This window comes from Chanodichthys erythropterus, chromosome 21 (assembly GCF_024489055.1).
Source record: "Chanodichthys erythropterus isolate Z2021 chromosome 21, ASM2448905v1, whole genome shotgun sequence".
NCBI classification, from domain to species: Eukaryota; Metazoa; Chordata; class Actinopteri; order Cypriniformes; family Xenocyprididae; genus Chanodichthys; species Chanodichthys erythropterus.
This window is the reverse complement of record NC_090241.1, coordinates 36,096,803-36,120,892: the sequence shown is the minus strand read 5'-3', so window position 1 is coordinate 36,120,892 and position 24,090 is coordinate 36,096,803. Positions and strand designations below refer to the sequence as shown.

At 32.2% G+C, this 24,090-nt stretch overlaps 1 protein-coding gene across 1 annotated transcript in view; it reads right to left on the bottom strand.

The window, feature by feature from the left end:
* Window positions 1-11,747: 11,747 nt before the first annotated feature.
* The window catches only part of snta1 (syntrophin, alpha 1), a 37,832-nt gene continuing 25,489 nt past the window's right edge, over window positions 11,748-24,090 (bottom strand). The window contains exons 3-8 of the mRNA XM_067373249.1: window positions 20,262-20,445; window positions 18,963-19,152; window positions 18,763-18,884; window positions 17,424-17,620; window positions 16,236-16,423; window positions 11,748-13,797 (exon numbers count right to left, since the gene is read on the bottom strand). Of these exons, the coding sequence (XP_067229350.1) occupies window positions 13,705-13,797; window positions 16,236-16,423; window positions 17,424-17,620; window positions 18,763-18,884; window positions 18,963-19,152; window positions 20,262-20,445 (974 nt within the window). The 3' untranslated portion in view covers window positions 11,748-13,704. The remainder of the gene's footprint in view (window positions 13,798-16,235; window positions 16,424-17,423; window positions 17,621-18,762; window positions 18,885-18,962; window positions 19,153-20,261; window positions 20,446-24,090) is intronic.

Sequence of the window (24,090 nt, the reverse complement as noted above, 5' to 3'; positions counted from 1 at the left end):
ATATTTAAATATATACTGCGCGCGCTTTCCTCTCAATAACAAAATAAACACAACAAAAGTGACAGAAAGCATCTGATCGTAGCGATGTGGATGTTTACAGCAGCGAAATTCAATGGCATCATGTCGACAGATCAGGTAGGCTAATTAAAATGACACTGCTATGATAGTTTGATTATAACGTTTATTTTCGACTCTGCCGTTTGAATTAATCCATTTCCTGTGGGTGAGATACTGACATTACAGTAGTACAAAATGCCTCTTTCGATATTATCCTGAACGATCATAATTCTGAGTTCGTTTCATTTTTAATTGTACTGAAGAGAGGCACTCGGGAGCGCATGTCGCATCCTTTTGAATTTCCTGGCAAAAACGTCCTGAAATTACATTACAATATTTTCGCTACTTTCACCTAGTGTAAATGGATATTTTCGCTATTTTCACCTAGTGTAAATGGATATTTTCGCTATTTCGCTATTTTCACCTAGTGTAAATGGATATTTTCGCTATTTTCACCTAGTGTAAATGGATATTTTCGCTATTTTCACCTAGTGTAAATGGATATTTTCGCTATTTCGCTATTTTCACCTAGTGTAAATGGATATTTTCGCTATTTTCACCTAGTGTAAATGGATATTTTCGCTATTTTCACCTAGTGTAAATGGATATTTTCGCTATTTCGCTATTTTCACCTAGTGTAAATGGATATTTTCGCTATTTTCACCTAGTGTAAATGGATATTTTCGCTATTTTCACCTAGTGTAAATGGATATTTTCGCTATTTCGCTATTTTCACCTAGTGTAAATGGATATTTTCGCTATTTTCACCTAGTGTAAATGGATATTTTCGCTATTTTCACCTAGTGTAAATGGATATTTTCGCTATTTTCACCTAGTGTAAATGGATATTTTCGCTATTTTCACCTAGTGTAAATAGATATTTTCGCTATTTTCACCTAGTGTAAATGGATATTTTCGCTATTTTCACCTAGTGTAAATAGATATTTTCGCTATTTTCACCTAGTGTAAATAGATATTTTCGCTATTTTCACCTAGTGTAAATGGATATTTTCGCTATTTTCACCTAGTGTAAATAGATATTTTCGCTATTTTCACCTAGTGTAAATGGATATTTTCGCTATTTTCACCTAGTGTAAATAGAATATTTTTGCTACTTTCACCTAGTGTAAATAGATATTTTTGCTATTTTCACCTAGTGTAAATGGATATTTTCGCTATTTTCACCTAGTGTAAATGGATATTTTCGCTATTTTCACCTAGTGTAAATGGATATTTTCGCTATTTTCACCTAGTGTAAATGGATATTTTCGCTATTTCGCTATTTTCACCTAGTGTAAATGGATATTTTCGCTATTTTCACCTAGTGTAAATGGATATTTTCGCTATTTTCACCTAGTGTAAATGGATATTTTCGCTATTTCGCTATTTTCACCTAGTGTAAATGGATATTTTCGCTATTTTCACCTAGTGTAAATGGATATTTTCGCTATTTTCACCTAGTGTAAATGGATATTTTCGCTATTTCGCTATTTTCACCTAGTGTAAATGGATATTTTCGCTATTTTCACCTAGTGTAAATGGATATTTTCGCTATTTTCACCTAGTGTAAATGGATATTTTCGATATTTTCACCTAGTGTAAATGGATATTTTCGCTATTTTCACCTAGTGTAAATAGATATTTTCGCTATTTTCACCTAGTGTAAATGGATATTTTCGCTATTTTCACCTAGTGTAAATAGATATTTTCGCTATTTTCACCTAGTGTAAATAGATATTTTCGCTATTTTCACCTAGTGTAAATGGATATTTTCGCCATTTTCACCTAGTGTAAATGGATATTTTCGCCATTTTGACCTAGTGTAAATAGAATATTTTCGCCATTTTGACCTAGTGTAAATGGATATTTTCGCCATTTTCACCTATTGTAAATGGATATTTTCGCTATTTTCACCTAGTGTAAATGGATATTTTCGCTATTTTCACCTAGTGTAAATAGAATATTTTCGCTATTTTCACCTAGTGTAAATAGATATTTTCGCTATTTTCACCTAGTGTAAATGGATATTTTCGCTATTTTCACCTAGTGTAAATGGATATTTTCGCTATTTTCACCTAGTGTAAATGGATATTTTCGCTATTTTCACCTAGTGTAAATGGATATTTTCGCTATTTTCACCTAGTGTAAATGGATATTTTCGTTATTTTCACCTAGTTTAAATAGAATATTTTCGCTACTTTCACCTAGTGTAAATAGATTTTTTCGCTATTTTCACCTAGTGTAAATGGATATTTTCGCTATTTTCACCTATTGTAAATGGATATTTTCGCTATTTTCACCTAGTGTAAATGGATATTTTCGCTATTTTCACCTAGTGTAAATGGATATTTTCGCTATTTTCACCTAGTGTAAATGGATATTTTCGCTATTTTCACCTAGTGTAAATGGATATTTTCGATATTTTCACCTAGTGTAAATGGATATTTTCGCTATTTTCACCTAGTGTAAATGGATATTTTCGCTATTTTCACCTAGTGTAAATAGATATTTTTGCTACTTTCACCTAGTGTAAATGGATATTTTCGATATTTTCACCTAGTGTAAATAGATATTTTCGCTATTTTCACCTAGTGTAAATGGATATTTTCGTTATTTTCACCTAGTTTAAATAGAATATTTTCGCTACTTTCACCTAGTGTAAATAGAATATTTTCGCTATTTTCACCTAGTGTAAATGGATATTTTCGCTATTTTCACCTAGTGTAAATAGATATTTTCGCTATTTTCACCTAGTGTAAATGGATATTTTTGCTACTTTCACCTAGTGTAAATAGAATATTTTCGCTATTTTCACCTAGTGTAAATAGAATATTTTTGCTACTTTCACCTAGTGTAAATAGAATATTTTCGCTATTTTCACCTAGTGTAAATGGATATTTTCGCTATTTTCACCTAGTGTAAATAGATATTTTCGCTATTTTCACCTAGTGTAAATAGATATTTTTGCTACTTTCACCTAGTGTAAATAGAATATTTTCGCTATTTTCACCTAGTGTAAATAGAATATTTTTGCTACTTTCACCTAGTGTAAATAGAATATTTTTGCTATTTTCACCTAGTGTAAATAGATATTTTTGCTATTTTCACCTAGTGTAAATAGATATTTTCGCTATTTTCACCTAGTGTAAATAGATATTTTCGCTATTTTCACCTAGTGTAAATGGATATTTTCGATATTTTCACCTAGTGTAAATAGAATATTTTTGCTACTTTCACCTAGTGTAAATAGATATTTTTGCTATTTTCACCTAGTGTAAATGGATATTTTCGCTATTTTCACCTAGTGTAAATGGATATTTTCGCTATTTTCACCTAGTGTAAATGGATATTTTCGCTATTTTCACCTAGTGTAAATGGATATTTTCGCTATTTCGCTATTTTCACCTAGTGTAAATGGATATTTTCGCTATTTTCACCTAGTGTAAATGGATATTTTCGCTATTTTCACCTAGTGTAAATGGATATTTTCGCTATTTCGCTATTTTCACCTAGTGTAAATGGATATTTTCGCTATTTTCACCTAGTGTAAATGGATATTTTCGCTATTTTCACCTAGTGTAAATGGATATTTTCGCTATTTTCACCTAGTGTAAATGGATATTTTCGCTATTTTCACCTAGTGTAAATGGATATTTTCGATATTTTCACCTAGTGTAAATGGATATTTTCGCTATTTTCACCTAGTGTAAATGGATATTTTCGCTATTTTCACCTAGTGTAAATAGATATTTTCGCTATTTTCACCTAGTGTAAATGGATATTTTCGCTATTTTCACCTAGTGTAAATGGATATTTTCGCTATTTTCACCTAGTGTAAATAGAATATTTTCGCTACTTTCACCTAGTGTAAATGGATATTTTCGCTATTTTCACCTAGTGTAAATGGATATTTTCGCTATTTTCACCTAGTGTAAATGGATATTTTCGCTATTTTCACCTAGTGTAAATGGATATTTTCGCTATTTTCACCTAGTGTAAATGGATATTTTCGCTATTTTCACCTAGTGTAAATGGATATTTTCGCTATTTTCACCTAGTGTAAATAGATATTTTTGCTACTTTCACCTAGTGTAAATAGATATTTTTGCTACTTTCACCTAGTGTAAATAGATATTTTCGCTATTTTCACCTAGTGTAAATGGATATTTTCGATATTTTCACCTAGTGTAAATGGATATTTTCGCTATTTTCACCTAGTGTAAATAGATATTTTTGCTACTTTCACCTAGTGTAAATAGAATATTTTCGCTATTTTCACCTAGTGTAAATAGAATATTTTTGCTACTTTCACCTAGTGTAAATAGAATATTTTTGCTATTTTCACCTAGTGTAAATAGATATTTTCGCTATTTTCACCTAGTGTAAATGGATATTTTCGCTATTTTCACCTAGTGTAAATAGAATATTTTTGCTACTTTCACCTAGTGTAAATAGAATATTTTTGCTACTTTCACCTAGTGTAAATAGAATATTTTTGCTATTTTCACCTAGTGTAAATAGATATTTTCGCTATTTTCACCTAGTGTAAATAGATATTTTCGCTATTTTCACCTAGTGTAAATAGAATATTTTTGCTACTTTCACCTAGTGTAAATGGATATTTTCGATATTTTCACCTAGTGTAAATAGATATTTTCGCTATTTTCACCTAGTGTAAATGGATATTTTCGCTATTTTCACCTAGTGTAAATAGATATTTTTGCTACTTTCACCTAGTGTAAATAGAATATTTTTGCTATTTTCACCTAGTGTAAATAGAATATTTTTGCTACTTTCACCTAGTGTAAATAGAATATTTTTGCTATTTTCACCTAGTGTAAATAGATATTTTTGCTATTTTCACCTAGTGTAAATAGATATTTTCGCTATTTTCACCTAGTGTAAATAGATATTTTCGCTACTTTCACCTAGTGTAAATAGAATATTTTCGCTATTTTCACCTAGTGTAAATAGAATATTTTTGCTACTTTCACCTAGTGTAAATAGAATATTTTTGCTATTTTCACCTAGTGTAAATAGATATTTTCGCTATTTTCACCTAGTGTAAATAGAATATTTTCGCTATTTTCACCTAGTGTAAATAGAATATTTTTGCTACTTTCACCTAGTGTAAATAGAATATTTTTGCTATTTTCACCTAGTGTAAATAGATATTTTTGCTATTTTCACCTAGTGTAAATAGATATTTTCGCTATTTTCACCTAGTGTAAATAGATATTTTCGCTATTTTCACCTAGTGTAAATGGATATTTTCGCTATTTTCACCTAGTGTAAATAGAATATTTTTGCTACTTTCACCTAGTGTAAATAGATATTTTTGCTATTTTCACCTAGTGTAAATGGATATTTTCGCTATTTTCACCTAGTGTAAATGGATATTTTCGCTATTTTCACCTAGTGTAAATGGATATTTTCGCTATTTTCACCTAGTGTAAATAGATATTTTCGCTATTTTCACCTATTGTAAATAGATATTTTCGCTATTTTCACCTAGTGTAAATGGATATTTTCGTTATTTTCACCTAGTGTAAATGGATATTTTCGCTATTTTCACCTAGTGTAAATGGATATTTTCGATATTTTCACCTAGTGTAAATGGATATTTTCGATATTTTCACCTAGTGTAAATAGATATTTTCGCTATTTTCACCTAGTGTAAATGGATATTTTCGCTATTTTCACCTATTGTAAATAGATATTTTCGCTATTTTCACCTAGTGTAAATGGATATTTTCGCTATTTTCACCTAGTGTAAATGGATATTTTCGCTATTTTCACCTAGTGTAAATGGATATTTTCGCTATTTTCACCTAGTGTAAATGGATATTTTCGCTATTTTCACCTATTGTAAATGGATATTTTCGCTATTTTCACCTAGTGTAAATGGATATTTTCGCTATTTTCACCTAGTGTAAATGGATATTTTCGCTATTTTCACCTAGTGTAAATGGATATTTTCGCTATTTTCACCTAGTGTAAATGGATATTTTCGCTATTTTGACCTAGTGTAAATAGAATATTTTCGCTATTTTCACCTAGTGTAAATGGATATTTTCGCTATTTTCACCTAGTGTAAATGGATATTTTCGCTATTTTCACCTAGTGTAAATGGATATTTTCGATATTTTCACCTAGTGTAAATGGATATTTTCGCTATTTTCACCTAGTGTAAATGGATATTTTCGCTATTTTCACCTAGTGTAAATAGATATTTTCGCTATTTTCACCTAGTGTAAATGGATATTTTCGCTATTTTCACCTAGTGTAAATGGATATTTTCGCTATTTTCACCTAGTGTAAATAGAATATTTTCGCTACTTTCACCTAGTGTAAATGGATATTTTCGCTATTTTCACCTAGTGTAAATGGATATTTTCGCTATTTTCACCTAGTGTAAATGGATATTTTCGCTATTTTCACCTAGTGTAAATGGATATTTTCGCTATTTTCACCTAGTGTAAATGGATATTTTCGCTATTTTCACCTAGTGTAAATGGATATTTTCGATATTTTCACCTAGTGTAAATGGATATTTTCGCTATTTTCACCTAGTGTAAATAGATATTTTTGCTACTTTCACCTAGTGTAAATAGAATATTTTCGCTATTTTCACCTAGTGTAAATAGATATTTTCGCTATTTTCACCTAGTGTAAATGGATATTTTCGCTATTTTCACCTAGTGTAAATAGATATTTTTGCTACTTTCACCTAGTGTAAATAGAATATTTTTGCTACTTTCACCTAGTGTAAATAGAATATTTTTGCTATTTTCACCTAGTGTAAATAGATATTTTTGCTATTTTCACCTAGTGTAAATAGATATTTTCGCTATTTTCACCTAGTGTAAATAGATATTTTCGCTACTTTCACCTAGTGTAAATAGAATATTTTCGCTATTTTCACCTAGTGTAAATAGAATATTTTTGCTACTTTCACCTAGTGTAAATAGAATATTTTTGCTATTTTCACCTAGTGTAAATAGATATTTTCGCTATTTTCACCTAGTGTAAATAGAATATTTTCGCTATTTTCACCTAGTGTAAATAGAATATTTTTGCTACTTTCACCTAGTGTAAATAGAATATTTTTGCTATTTTCACCTAGTGTAAATAGATATTTTTGCTATTTTCACCTAGTGTAAATAGATATTTTCGCTATTTTCACCTAGTGTAAATAGATATTTTCGCTATTTTCACCTAGTGTAAATGGATATTTTCGCTATTTTCACCTAGTGTAAATAGAATATTTTTGCTACTTTCACCTAGTGTAAATAGAATATTTTTGCTACTTTCACCTAGTGTAAATAGATATTTTCGCTATTTTCACCTAGTGTAAATAGATATTTTCGCTATTTTCACCTAGTGTAAATAGATATTTTCGCTATTTTCACCTAGTGTAAATGGATATTTTCGCTATTTTCACCTAGTGTAAATAGAATATTTTTGCTACTTTCACCTAGTGTAAATAGATATTTTCGCTATTTTCACCTAGTGTAAATAGATATTTTCGCTATTTTCACCTAGTGTAAATAGATATTTTCGCTATTTTCACCTAGTGTAAATAGAATATTTTGCTATTTTCACCTAGTGGAACTAGAATATTTTTGCTACTTTCACCTAGTGTAAATAGATATTTTTGCTATTTTCACCTAGTGTAAATAGATATTTTCGCTATTTTCACCTAGTGTAAATGGATATTTTCGCTATTTTCACCTAGTGTAAATGGATATTTTCGCTATTTTCACCTAGTGTAAATAGATATTTTTGCTATTTTCACCTAGTGTAAATAGATATTTTCGCTATTTTCACCTAGTGTAAATAGGATATTTTCGCTATTTTCACCTAGTGTAAATGGATATTTTCGCTATTTTCACCTAGTGTAAATAGATATTTTCGCTATTTTCACCTAGTGTAAATGGATATTTTCGCTATTTTCACCTAGTGTAAATAGAATATTTTTGCTACTTTCACCTAGTGTAAATAGATATTTTTGCTATTTTCACCTAGTGTAAATAGATATTTTCGCTATTTTCACCTAGTGTAAATGGATATTTTCGCTATTTTCACCTAGTGTAAATAGAATATTTTTGCTACTTTCACCTAGTGTAAATAGATATTTTCGCTATTTTCACCTAGTGTAAATAGAATATTTTTGCTACTTTCACCTAGTGTAAATAGATATTTTTGCTATTTTCACCTAGTGTAAATAGATATTTTCGCTATTTTCACCTAGTGTAAATAGATATTTTCGCTATTTTCACCTAGTGTAAATGGATATTTTCGCTATTTTCACCTAGTGTAAATAGAATATTTTTGCTACTTTCACCTAGTGTAAATAGATATTTTTGCTATTTTCACCTAGTGTAAATGGATATTTTCGCTATTTTCACCTAGTGTAAATGGATATTTTCGCTATTTTCACCTAGTGTAAATGGATATTTTTGCTATTTTCACCTAGTGTAAATAGATATTTTCGCTATTTTCACCTATTGTAAATAGATATTTTTGCTATTTTCACCTAGTGTAAATGGATATTTTCGTTATTTTCACCTAGTGTAAATGGATATTTTCGCTATTTTCACCTAGTGTAAATGGATATTTTCGATATTTTCACCTAGTGTAAATGGATATTTTCGATATTTTCACCTAGTGTAAATAGATATTTTCGCTATTTTCACCTATTGTAAATAGATATTTTCGCTATTTTCACCTAGTGTAAATGGATATTTTCGCTATTTTCACCTAGTGTAAATGGATATTTTCGCTATTTTCACCTAGTGTAAATGGATATTTTCGCTATTTTCACCTATTGTAAATAGATATTTTCGCTATTTTCACCTAGTGTAAATGGATATTTTCGCTATTTTCACCTAGTGTAAATGGATATTTTCGCTATTTTCACCTAGTGTAAATGGATATTTTCGCTATTTTCACCTAGTGTAAATGGATATTTTCGCTATTTTCACCTAGTGTAAATGGATATTTTCGCTATTTTCACCTAGTGTAAATAGATATTTTCGCTATTTTCACCTAGTGTAAATGGATATTTTCGCTATTTTCACCTAGTGTAAATGGATATTTTCGCTATTTTCACCTATTGTAAATAGATATTTTCGCTATTTTCACCTAGTGTAAATGGATATTTTCGCTATTTTCACCTAGTGTAAATGGATATTTTCGCTATTTTCACCTAGTGTAAATGGATATTTTCGCTATTTTCACCTAGTGTAAATGGATATTTTCGCTATTTTCACCTATTGTAAATGGATATTTTCGCTATTTTCACCTAGTGTAAATGGATATTGGGAGAATAAAACCCCTCCCTACACCTTCCCTTAATCCTACCCAATAAACACTTTTAATATTATTAAACACTCGTTCGCAGTTTTTTTACACTTTTGGAACATTATTTTCATTTTTATTGAAAATAAATGCGAGCTTCGTAAAAGCTGGATTCGAACCCACGTTGATCGCGTTAAAAGCCAAGCCTGTGAGCCTCTCTCGCTACTGCTGCACCACTGAAAACGACTGAAGACATTGGTGGGCGGAGCTAGTGTAAATAGCGTTTGCCAACAAGGGATGCTATTTGCACAGTGTAAATAGACAATGCGTTATAGATTTGTCTCAAACAAAAAAATAACTAATTATATTGATAACATTTGTACTTATAGTATAATATTTGTTCTTGGTTTTGCCTCAAAATATTGACAGACATTATAAGCAGGTCTTTAGGGAAAAATAAATCATGAAAAATATATAAATATGAAACTGAAGTTCACGTTTATAAGCTCAGAAGAATTAAGCAATAATAAAAAAACATCACCAAGCATGAAACATAAACCTAAACAAAGCTCTGTATAGAATTAATCTATATTTCATTGCAAATCAATTCATCCCAACCTTGAATTCAGCATATTCAGCGATTTAAACACACTTCACACATGAACAGAACAGAAGCATCATTCAGTATGAATCAGTGATTCATTTGAGTATAAAGCTCACAGACGCGTGGCTGCTGTCATGCTCTTATTGCACCAATTTTCTCTTTTCTCTTCCTCCTGAGTGCTTTCCAGTTTTTTATCTAATCAAAATATATTCACTGCACCTCTCTCTCTCTCTCTCTCTCTCTCATGTAAAGAGCTCATTGGCAATTTTTCCATCTAACTGATAGAGCACAGCGGCATGCTGCCAATCTCTGTTGCCATGCCGACGGTTGCCAGGTAAAGGTGTGTTTATGAGAACAGTATGTTTGTTGTGATGGTTGGTTTTAAGTGAACCTTGATTAATTGCTCTGATAACACAGAGTTATTATCCATCAATGTTGTCCCAACCTGCAGTCGCTTTATTGTTCTAAAATGTAATTATTTTCTGTAGAAAATGTTTCTTCTCTGGAAAAAGGTTTTATTTTAAAAAGCTCTGGAGTCAGATCTGACTCGATATGAAGAATAAATAAATGTTGTTGAACACTGAACGCAGAAGTGTGTTAGGTTTTGCTTTGGACACGACTGACTCAAATCACTCACGTTTTATGATAAATCATGTGACTCTCTTTAGCGAACCTTTAAAAATAATGTTTTGCATTTTTTTAATTATATTTTGATAATTTTTTTGTAAATCAAGTTTTGCCTAATTTTTAACATTTTTATACTATTTAAATTAAAGTAATAATAACAATTTTATTACTTTATTAAAACTAAAGTATCATTCTTTCATGGTCATTTTTTAAATGCTAAAAATTACATTTGTATTTTTTCTTTATTTTTTTATTATATATACATTTATTTTATATTTAATTTATTATTAAAATAAGTCTTATAATTTTATTGAAATTAAAACATTCTTTCATTGTATAATTTTTTTACTTAAATGCTAAAACAATACATTTTAATTTTTTTTATTATTTTTGGATTATATATTTATTTTCTATTTAATTTCATTATTAAAAATAATAACAACAACAACATTATTATTATTTTATTGAAATTAAAATATTCTTTTCATTATTATTTTTTGAAAATCAAATTTTGCCTAATTTCTTACATTTTTATTCTATTCAATTTTATTTTATTAGGTATAATTCTTTCATTGTCATTTTTTTAAAGCGCTAAAATGTTTTAATATGTTTTTATTATATATTTATCTTATTTTATATTTAATTTATTATTAAAATAACAACAACAGTTTTATAATTTTATTTAAATGAAAGTGTTCTTTCATTGTCATATAGTTTTTTTCTAAAATGCAAAAAAAAACCATTATATTTTCATTATTATTTTTGGATTTATATATATATATATATTTTTCTATTTAATTGCATTAAAATAACAATATCAACAACAACAATTTTATTATTTTCTTGAAATTAAAATATTATTTTCTTTGGTTATACGAACATTAAGGAAACATTCTATTCTATCATTCTCCAAATATAATGGGAATGTTACTTTTGAACATTCCATGAATATATAAATATATATTTTGTGTTAATGTTTTGGGAATGTATATGTTATGTTCCCTCAGAAGCCGGTTGGTGGATTGTGTTTGTTTTTCCGTGTGTTTTATTGGGCTTCCCATCCGTGTTTTTGACCATATATGAGTGAAAGCGTTCCCTGGCCTCTCTTCCCCAGCAAATGACCCACAACCCAATAAAACTCCAGGGAGGATGAAGTCAACAGTTATATTTATTGCAATTTTATATACAAACAACCCTAAAAGGCACTGTTTAAATAAGGATATAATGATTTTCCTTTTGATAACTAACACAGGTTGAATATAGCTTAGTTTGAATTATATATTAAAATTTAGTAGAATGTAAAAAAGGCCACATGAAGGATATTTTCCACCTCAGCAAGCTGGGACAGTTTCTTTTTTTAAAAGTACCTCTCTGAGCAGAAAAAAATTGCATATCTCCGTCACAATGTAATGAGACAAAAAGAGCATGTGAAAACAGGAAGACATCCTTGAGGAATACAGCCGAACGTCACTGCACATCCATCATTATTCACACAAATCAGTTAGAAGAAGGTTCAAAAGAAAGAAAAACGACAAAACAAGACGATATTGCATGAAAGTGGCTGTGTTCAGAATGGAGTACTAGCATACTGTGCAGTATATACTGCATACTGCCTGCGGTTTTCAAAACAGTATGCATTGTGCAACAATAAACATTTTTATTTCAGCATGTAACATCTGCTTATCCCAGAAGGCATCCTGGCAAGAACTTCTCTCAGTCATGAATAAACGTTCTTTCAGTAAAATTAATGCATGTGTAAAAATGTCACTTTTAGGTGTCGGATCAAATGATGATTCAAGAAAAATCAAACTCTGGTGCATTTATCAAATGGAAGGTCAAGTGCATGTTGTAGTACATGTAAATGCAGAAAACTCATACTGTGCACAGTATACTGCAGAAGTAGTATGAGCAGTATGCTATTCTGAACAAAGCCGGAGAGGTCAGATCATGTGGACAGTACTAATGCTCATTATGCCCACTAGAGGTCAGTGTAACTTAGTTATTTAACATGAATTCAATCCACAAACTGAATTACAAGCATTTCTCAGATATAACTACTTCTAGTGAAGGTTTCTCCAATTTTAAATCTGAATTACAGTTCCCAGTTTTGTAGTTTTGGCTTGTAAAATAAACAAAGAGTGAGGCATTACCATATTTCCCTTGCAAAATCCATATACCATATAAATACTATGGTATATGAAACATCAAATACCACAGTATTACCATCTGAATCCATCACTGTACCATGGTACAACCACAGTAACTTTTTTGTAAGGGTTTGACAGGTTGCATAGATTCATAGTAGATCTTCTGGAAGACGACACATCTTTAAAAGGTTATATTTAAAGTAAGAAGAAAGTCAAATTAGTTATTTCTCACCGTAGAAAGATTCGAGATTTAATTTCTCAAACCGCTCTCAGCTGCCAAACGTTAAAGCCCTTTCTATGATCAGAGCAGCTGCGTTTTTCACAGTCTCGCACAACTGGAATATCAACAAAACCGTGAAATACTAGCTCTGTTCGAAAACCTAGTGAGCTGCCTACTTAGACAGCATTTTAAGGGATCATAGGAAGGCTAGCAGCAAATCGCTCGAGGGATACATCTATATAAGATGGTGCTGAGGCGAGAGAAATTATAATAAATGATTAAACACTTATTAGTATTAAGTTTGTTCAATTTTATTTTATTATTTTATTTGAATTGCAATGGACTATTTTATGTTTGTTTTTAGCATAATTTGATGCTATTGCTTTATCAGCAACATGTAAATGTCAAAACATAACATTATTTGTGTCGCATCCAGAGGTGCTGCCTATCTAGTGCGTCTCAAATCAGTTCAGACTGGATGCTGCCTATGTAGACTCACTAGGTTCTAGAACAGATCTTGTTTTGTGTCTGTTGCCGCTCTGAAAACATATGATTAATGCGATTATGTTTTTAAACATTCATAAAGTTTAGAATGAGATACAAACCAATAAAATGAGAAAGAATAAAATGAGGAAAACAGAGAGAAATCGTCACTGAATGGCTTTAGGTTTTGGCCGTCCGTGTCTGAACACTGACCCGTGACAGTCTGTGATGGAAGATTTGGTTTGATGTCCAGTGGTCCACCGTTACGCCAGCAGCCCTAGTCGCTTGACCTTGGCCGACAGGAAAGAGTGAATGATGAAGACGATGGTTTTAGGGCAGGAGTGAAGGTCCAGTTGCTGAAAAGCGGGAGAAGAGAAGAAATATTAAATGAGAGACAAAATCACGTGAGATCTAGATCAGTCTCTCAATTATTTCCCTCATATGGCGTTAAATTAAATAGAGAGAAAAAATTGACTATTTGCTGAAGTCTCCAGCTTCTCAGATGTTTCTCCTGAGAAGAGAGAAGACTCAAACTGCTCATTCTGGCCAAGTTAGAGATCTCAGTATGAACATTTTCTTCTAGGAAAGAGTAGAGCTGCACGATTGATCGTTAAAAGATTGGGATCTCGACTCAAACACCCACACGATCTCATTCCTAAATGACAGCGATTCCCCTGTGTTTGTTAAACCTTTGACAAAAACACATCAGAACAGCAGCTCTGCGTTTGCACCGCTTCTGATCCAGAGAGAGCCGTTGTCATGTATAGATATGAAACAGCTTCACAAACAGTCTTTTCAACCACACAGTCTCATTATTTTTGTCTTACAATAATTCATATTATCACAGAAGTACTGGGATGGAAGTTTATAGTTCGGATATAAACACTGATGTCTACAGAATCGATCAAATTAGAGTGAATCACCTTTTGAAAGTAACTTGACGCTTCAAATAATGATTGTATTGACTAGATTGTTAAACCACCAGGAGGCGACAAGTGACTGTTAAAAAATGTCTGTCATTGAATCATTCATTTTAAGAGATTCGTTCAAAAACAGATTCATCCAGTAATGAAACAAATGAAATATTTGAGTGAGTCATTGAATCGTTCATTCAAGAGATTTGTTCAAAAATACTGATTCATCCAGTAATGAAACAAGTGAAGTATTTATGAGTGAGTCATTGAATCATTCATTTAAGAGATTAATTAAAAAAACGCTGGTTCATCCAGTAATGAAACAAATTAAGCATTTATGAGTGAGTCACTGAATCATTCATTTAAAAGATTTGTTCAAAAATACTGATTCATTGCAGTATTGAAACAGATTAAGTATTTATGAGTGAGTCATTGAATCATTCATTTAAAAGATTTGTTTAAAAATACAGATTCATTGCAGTATTGAAACAAGTGAAATATTTATGAGTGAGTCATTGAATCATTCATTTAAGAGATTTGTTCAAAAATACTGATTCATTGCAGTATTGAAACAGATTAAGTATTTATGAGTGAGTCATTGAATCATTCATTTAAGAGATTTGTTAAAAAACGATGATTCATCCAGTAATGAAACAAGTGAAATATTTATGAGTGAGTCATTGAATCATTCATTTAAGAGATTTGTTCAAAAATGCTGATTCATCCAGTAATGAAACAAATAAAGCATTTATGAGTGAGTCACTGAATCATTCATTTAAAAGATTTGTTCAAAAACGCTGATTGATTGCAGTATTGAAACAGATTAAGTATTTATGAGTGAGTCATTGAATCATTCATTTAAGAGATTTGTTAAAAAATGCTGTTTCATCCAGTAATGAAACAAGTAAAATATTTATGAGTGAGTCATTGAATCATTCATTCAAGAGATTTGTTCAAAACGCTGATTCATCCAGTAATGAAACAGATTAAGTATTTATGAGTGAGTCATTGAATCATTCATTTAAAAGATTTGTTTAAAAATACAGATTCATTGCAGTATTGAAACAAGTGAAATATTTATGAGTGAGTCATTGAATCATTCATTTAAGAGATTTGTTCAAAAATACTGATTCATTGCAGTATTGAAACAGATTAAGTATTTATGAGTGAGTCATTGAATCATTCATTTAAGAGATTTGTTAAAAAACGATGATTCATCCAGTAATGAAACAAGTGAAATATTTATGAGTGAGTCATTGAATCATTCATTTAAGAGATTTGTTCAAAAATGCTGATTCATCCAGTAATGAAACAAATAAAGCATTTATGAGTGAGTCACTGAATCATTCATTTAAAAGATTTGTTCAAAAACGCTGATTGATTGCAGTATTGAAACAGATTAAGTATTTATGAGTGAGTCATTGAATCATTCATTTAAGAGATTTGTTAAAAAATGCTGTTTCATCCAGTAATGAAACAAGTAAAATATTTATGAGTGAGTCATTGAATCATTCATTCAAGAGATTTGTTCAAAACGCTGATTCATCCAGTAATGAAACAGATTAAGTATTTATGAGTGAGTCATTGAATCATTCATTCAATCCAAGTTTTTTTCAAATAATTCAGATTAATTAAACATTTTAAATAGACTGCAGCAATTAACATTTTGTCAGAACCTCTAGTAAATTACATGTTATTTTGTTTAGTTGTCTGTTCAGATTATTTATTTGAAATTTTAAAAAAAATTGTGATTCTCAGTTTATCCAGAATCGAGCAGCTCTAGGAAGAAGTAAGCATCTTTGTAAAGGCAGAACAAACCAGGTTAAAGGTGAAAGACAGTAAAGCGAGCAGCAGGTGAAAAGTGCAAAAACGTCTCTCACGATCTCTGCTTCTGGGCCTCCGAAGTCGAGGAACATCATGCGGACTCCGTCGTCTGAGGACATGCGCAGACGCTCGAACGGCTGCTGGAGAAGGACGTTCTTCCTGACGCCGGCCTCCTCCGTAAACAACAAGAAGCCTTTGTCTATGTGAACACTCAACATACACGACTTCCCGTTCCAGCTGCACGCTACAAAACACACAGGATGATTAGCTTTAATTAGCTAGAGAAATTGTTCATTTAAATAAAGCTGAAATTAAATATAAATATTAGATTAGAAAAAACTTTTGCCTCGATAAAATAAGTTACTAACTGAAAATAAATAAAAACTAAAATTTAAATAAAAATAAATTAAACCTAAATAGTAATAATAATAAAAATAAATAAATAAATAAATAATAATAAAGCTGACAAACACACATAACAAAAATTAAACAAATTAAATGAAAACTAAAAAAATAAATAAATAACTGTAATAGTATATAAATAATACTACAAACTACAAATATAGATCTAATAATATATGCTAAAAATAGTATATTATATTTTTATATTATAATTTCTGTACCACAAACAGTAACAATTATGCAACAAGTAATGTCACCCTGTCACATGACCTCATTAATTTAGTGAAGTCCAGTTATCATATATGAAAAATAAATAAATACATTTTTGTCAGACTGAAAAAAAAAATCAAGGTAGTGATCAAATGCATTGCATTGTGGGATACATTATTTGCTCTGGTTTTCAATGCATGCATAAATAAATCACTGTGCACATTATGCATACTGCAGAAATGGCAAGAGTAGCATGCAAGTGGGCTATTCATAATTTTAGGGTTTTATCAGGTTACAAAAGACAAAAAAGGATGGTTTTAACCTGCAGTCGGCCCTTATGGCACGAGGAGAGATCATCACAGAAACAATGGATTGCTAAAATCTCGTAATTTAATAGTTTTTATAGCACGTAACTTCATAAAGCAGGTTGTGTGACTGCCCCATGTGCCAGAGATTATAGTTTGCCATCCCCTGGTCAAAACACACTGGAGTGCAGCACATCACTGAACCAACAGAGGGCGATATGAACCCAGACAAACCCATCAGCCACAATTCATTTATTCTCTTTCTGCTTTGGAAAGAACATCTACTGAAGATTCAGTGTGCTTCAGTGACTCAAGCGGTGTCTGTACCTGTCGTGACCTCCTGCACGAGCTCTGCGGCGCTGTGGCAGCCCTCCACCAGCAGGTGTGTCCAGGTGGACAGGTCTTTAGCTGTGTCCACTCTGAACAGATGCGTCTCCACTCCCTGCTTAGTGCCCAAGCGCAGGCCAAAGGTCAGCTCAGAGTCGTGTACTGATGAACTCTTACCCGGTCCAGAGTGAACCAGCCTGACGGACAGAAACACAGCAGATTTAGTGTACGTACTGCTCAACTCATTAATCATCTACCTGATAAACTGAACAGATGTGACTCTAAAATATGACTGGATGAGACATGTTTGCCTAATGAATCACAGATGTAGTTAGAATTGTTTATTGTAATACTGTCGTTAACTGTTTTATATATATATATATATATATATATATATATTTTTTTTTTTTTTTTAATTTTTATTTTTTTTTATTTTATTTATTATTATTTTATTTTATTATTATTTCTTTTATTATATATACTATAAAATATATAAAAATGTTTTATTTATATATATATATATATATATATATATATATATATATATATATAAAAATGTTTTATATATTTTTTATATATATAAAAAATATATAAAACATTTTTATATATATATATATATATATATATATATAAATATATATATATATATATTTATATATATATACACACATATACATAAAATAATAAAAATGAAATATATATATATATAAAAAATATATAATTTTTTATTTTTCTATATATATATTATACACACAAATATATATATATATATATATATATATATATATATATATATATATATATATATAAATATACATAAAATAAAAAATATGAAATATGCATATATATAAAAAAATATATAAAACATTTTATTAAAAAAATATGTGGTAAATAGTCTATTCATTTGTGATTTCAGGATAAGGATTTTTAATTATTTCACTCACAAAGAGCAAATTCCAATCAATCTGATTCCAGGTTATGAAAAGTCATGGAATTAAAATAAAATATCTATAGTAATATAAATTAGTATGATCAATGTTGTATATAAATTGATAGCACTATGGATATTATATTTTATTTCTATGACTTTTCATAACCTGGAATAACTTCTAAAATTCCCTGATATTTTCTGTTTTTCCATGAAATAGGACACGGCTTTTATCATAGATTTATAATAATTCATATAAATTTATCATACTTTATCAATATACAATTACAGTGATCCGCTGTGCATCATGCCAGCATCACTGTGTTACCACTGTAAAGTCCCTGTAATGTGTGTCCTCTCATTTTAATGCTCTAGTATGCAGTGTGTGTGTGTGTGTGTGTGTGTGTGTACCTGGTGGTAATTAAAGGATAGCTCTTGTCTGGGCTGTTGAGAGTCTCTTTGCTGTCGGGCAGAGATCCGTACAGCAGTAGATCTCTGTCCGTCAACACCGCCAGTATCGGCCGCTCTGAACCCTGGGGACACACACACCATCATCAGACTCCGCTGCATGATTTCTGTCTCTCTCATCTCACGGTGTCTGTGTTTCTCACCTGCTCAATGATCCAGCCGATGTGACTGACGTCCAGGCTCGGCTGCAGGGCTTTCAGCTCGGCTTTGGCGCTGGTCAGTAATGCTGCACTTCCTGTCTGGATGGCGTTGTACCAGGCCTGAGCCATGGCGTGATCTTTAGCCCGCAAAAACACAGACTTCTTCCTGTCTGATGATACCACCTCAAAATACCTACAGAGAGAAACAGCAAAGAGTCGACTTTATGCAACAAGTCCTCTCACGGCATATCGCTTTTAATTAAGCATAATACCATAATAATCTTTATGAACAATCCTTCTGCCAACTAATATAGCTTATTAGTCAAATTGTAGGATGATTTTGGTGCATTAATGTAGAAGGTGCTGACAAGAGGTTCATCCAATAAGAGCCATGCAATATAAATTAATTTTGTTATTGGCTCGATTTAAACAATAGCCAATATTACAAATCATGCACATGCATTATATTATATTATATTATATTATATTATATTATATTATATTATATTATATTATATTATATTATATTATATTATATTATATTATATTACATTATACAGATACAGTTGCAATAAATATTTGTAGTCAAAAACAAAATAAAAGTTGACAAAAACAATGATAAATTGGCATTTTTCCTGTGCTTTTACAATAGGTTAAATTAAATTAAAAATTATATTATATTATATTATATTATATTATATTATATTATATTATATTATATTATATTATATTATATTATATTATATTATATTATATTATATTATGTAAAGACATTTATAATGTTACAAAGTATTCTATTTCAAGAACAATTTCTGAAGGATCATGTGACACTGAAGACTGGAGCAATGATGCTGAAAATTCAGCTTTGATCACAGGAATAAATTACACTTTACTATATATTCACATAAAAAACAGCTGTTTTGAATTGAAAAAATATTTTACAATATTACCATTTTTTCTGTATTTTTTATCAAATCAATGCAGCCGTGGTGAGCAAAAGAGACTAATTCATATATAAAAAAAATTTGTACTGATCCCAAACTTTTGAGGAGTAGTGAATATTATCATTTTTTATTGTTCTAAATCTATATAATTGTCTTTTGTTTTTTTGCATGCTAAAGCTCCATGCTTTATATAAAAACAACACAAAACATTTGAATGTACGAATGCAATGAATAACTATTTGGTTGTTTTGCAATCTGGCATAGAAAATGTTTAATGTTTGAACTGGATTAAGTCCTGATGTTATTATCATTTCATAATGATATGTCAGTAATGTGTAAACTCTGGCGGTGTTTGTACCTGTCCTCTGTGTCAGGCGGACACTGTTTGCGTGTCACATGACACATTCGGAGCGGGAGGGTCCTGGTCTCTTTAAGAGCGGGGTCTGTCTGCTTCTGCGGGGTGGCTGGAGGAGAATCGAGCACTGGGGGTCCCGCCGTCGATCCGCCCTTAAAAAACGCAGACATCTCCTTAATGTACTTCACTGCAGAGAAACAGAGAGAGAGAGAGTGATTATTCTTACTGCTATTTTCCATGGTGAAAGAACAATAGCATGATGATAGTAAACACTTAATAATGGCTAATATTTTGTAAGAATAGTATGTGAAACAGTTTGCATGATGCAACAACAAACACTTTAAATAGTACCATCTATGCTGTTGTCACATGACCGGAAATTAAGGTTCATTTTTTTGAATGCATAAATAAAAAAAAATGTCAAATGCATTACATCAGATATTCTATGCATACTGTGCACAGCATGCACACTTCAAGATTAGTATGCTATTTTGAACATAGCTTTGGACTTTTTGTGGGCACAACCCACTAAACACTGAAATCTTGATGATTAAAGTTGAACATCTGCCCACTGATTCAAAAACGACCACTAAAGCAGCTTCAGATGAAAGAGGAAGAGGAGTTCTGCACCACCAAAAATAAAATCATTGACTTTAGGAAAGTATTGCTCAGTGTGTTCAGTGCTGTAGACGTCTGTTTCCACTGGAGCTTTAGACCAAAGTCAAGATCAGACAAACCACTGACTGATTCTGACGCTTTATTTTTACATGTATTGAAAAAGACAATGCATGATAATATATGCATGCTGCCAGAAATAACAAGAGGAAACAACATTTGCAAAAACATCTGTGCTTGAGGTGAAAAAAATACTTTTTTGAATGCTGAATATTTTAGTCTGTTCTTAAATAGGCACATAATATAGTATATTATGAGTATATTATACTCACTATTTAGGAATGTCAAAGCTGCAAATGCAAAATGCTTAAAAAATAAATAAATAAATAAATGTCCACATATGGTCCTTTCTCCTCATTTTATTTAACAATTACAGCCTTTGACCAGCAGAGGCTGACATTCAGAGGCTGAGGTTAGTCGTATGATAAAATTAAAAAGATGAAAGTTCACCGCGGTGTAGTACAATTAAAAGGTCAAAACACCAGCTGTTGAATATATATATATATATATATACTATTCCTATTATTAGGAATTATTCACAAGAATGAATTTGACTTCAGACTTTACATATGAGAAGACATTTAAAGAGAGTGTTGAAATTATGAAACTTGAACAGGCAGACATAAATGGATGGATGAGTAGATAGGTGGATGGATGGATGGATGGATGGATGGATAGTTGGATGGATGGATGGATGAGTAGATAGATGGATGGATGGATGGATGGATGGATGGATGATGGATGGATGGATAGTTGGATGGATGGATGGATGGATGGATGGATGGATGGATGGATGATGGATGGATGGATGGATGGATGGATGGATGGATGGATGGATGGATAGTTGGATGAGTAGATTAGTGGATGGATAGTTGGATGGATGGATGGATGGATGGATGGATGGATGGATGGATGGATGGATGATGGATGGATAGTTGGATGGATGGATGGATGGATGGATGGATGGATGGATGGATGGATGGATGGATGAGTAGATGGATGGATGGATGGATAGTTGGATAAGTAGATTAGTGGATGGATGGATGGATGGATGGATGGATGGATGGATGGATAGTTGGATGGATGGATGGATGGATGGATGGATGGATGGATGGATGGATAAGTAGATTAGTGGATGGATAGTTGGATGGATGGATGATGGATGGATGGATAGTTGGATGGATGGATGGATGGATGGATGGATAAGTAGATTAGTGGATGGATAGTTGGATGGATGGATGATGGATGGATGGATAGTTGGATGGATGGATGGATGGATGGATGAGTAGATAGATGGATGGATGGATAGTTGGATGGATGGATGGATGGATGGATAGTTGGATGAGTAGATTAGTGGATGGATAGTTGGATGGATGGATGGATGGATGGATAGTTGGATGAGTAGATTAGTGGATGGATAGTTGGATGGATGGATGAGTAGATAGATGGATGGATGGATGGTGGATGAGTAGATTGGTGGATGGATGGATTAGTAGATGGATGGATGATGGATGGATGGATGGATAGTTGGATGGATGGATGGATGAGTAGATAGATGGATGGATGGATGATAGATGGATGGATGGATAGTTGGATGGATGGATGGATGGATGAGTAGATGGATGGATGGATGATGGATGGATAGTTGGATGGATGGATGGATGGATGAGTAGATAGATGGATGGATGGATGGATGGATGGATGGATGGATGATGGATGGATGGATGGATGGATGGATAGTTGGATGGATGGATGGATGGATGGATGGATGAAGGATGGATGGATGGATGGATGGATGGATGAGTAGATGGATGGATGGATGGATAGTTGGATGGATGGATGGATGGATGGATGAGTAGATGGATGGATGGATGGATGGATAGTTGGATGGATGGATGGATGGATGGATGGATGGATAGTTGGATGAGTAGATTAGTGGATGGATAGTTGGATGGATGGATGGATGGATGGATGGATGGATGGATGGATGGATGGATGATGGATGGATAGTTGGATGGATGGATGGATGGATGGATGGATGGATGGATGAGTAGATGGATGGATGGATGGATGGATGGATGGATAGTTGGATAAGTAGATTAGTGGATGGATAGTTGGATGGATGGATGGATGGATGATGGATAGTTGGATGGATGGATGGATGGATGGATGGATGAGTAGATAGATGGATGGATGGATAGTTGGATGGATGGATGGATGGATGGATGGATGGATAGTTGGATGAGTAGATTAGTGGATGGATGGATGGATGGATGGATGGATAGTTGGATGAGTAGATTAGTGGATGGATAGTTGGATGGATGGATGAGTAGATAGATGGATGGATGGATGGTGGATGAGTAGATTGGTGGATGGATGGATTAGTAGATGGATGGATGATGGATGGATGGATGGATAGTTGGATGGATGGATGGATGGATGGATGAGTAGATAGATGGATGGATGGATGATAGATGGATGGATGGATAGTTGGATGGATGGATGGATGGATGGATGGATGAGTAGATGGATGGATGGATGGATAGTTGGATGGATGGATGGATGGATGAGTAGATGGATGGATGGATGATGGATGGATAGTTGGATGGATGGATGGATGAGTAGATGTATGGATGGATAGTTGGATAAGTACATTAGTGGATGGATAGTTGGATGGATGGATGGATAGTTGGATGGATGGATGGATGGATGGATGAGTAGATAGATGGATGGATAGTTGGATGGATGGATGGATGGATGGATAGTTGGATGAGTAGATTAGTGGATGGATAGTTGGATGGATGGATGAATGGATGGATAGTTGGATGAGTAGATTAGTGGATGGATGGATGGATGATGGATGGATGGATAGTTGGATGGATGGATGGATGGATGAGTAGATAGATGGATGGATGGATGGTGGATGAGTAGATTGGTGGATGGATGGATTAGTAGATGGATGGATGATGGATGGATGGATGGATAGTTGGATGGATGGATGGATGGATGAGTAGATAGATGGATGGATGGATGATAGATGGATGGATGGATAGTTGGATGGATGGATGGATGGATGGATGAGTAGATGGATGGATGGATGGATAGTTGGATGGATGGATGGATGGATGAGTAGATGGATGGATGGATGATGGATGGA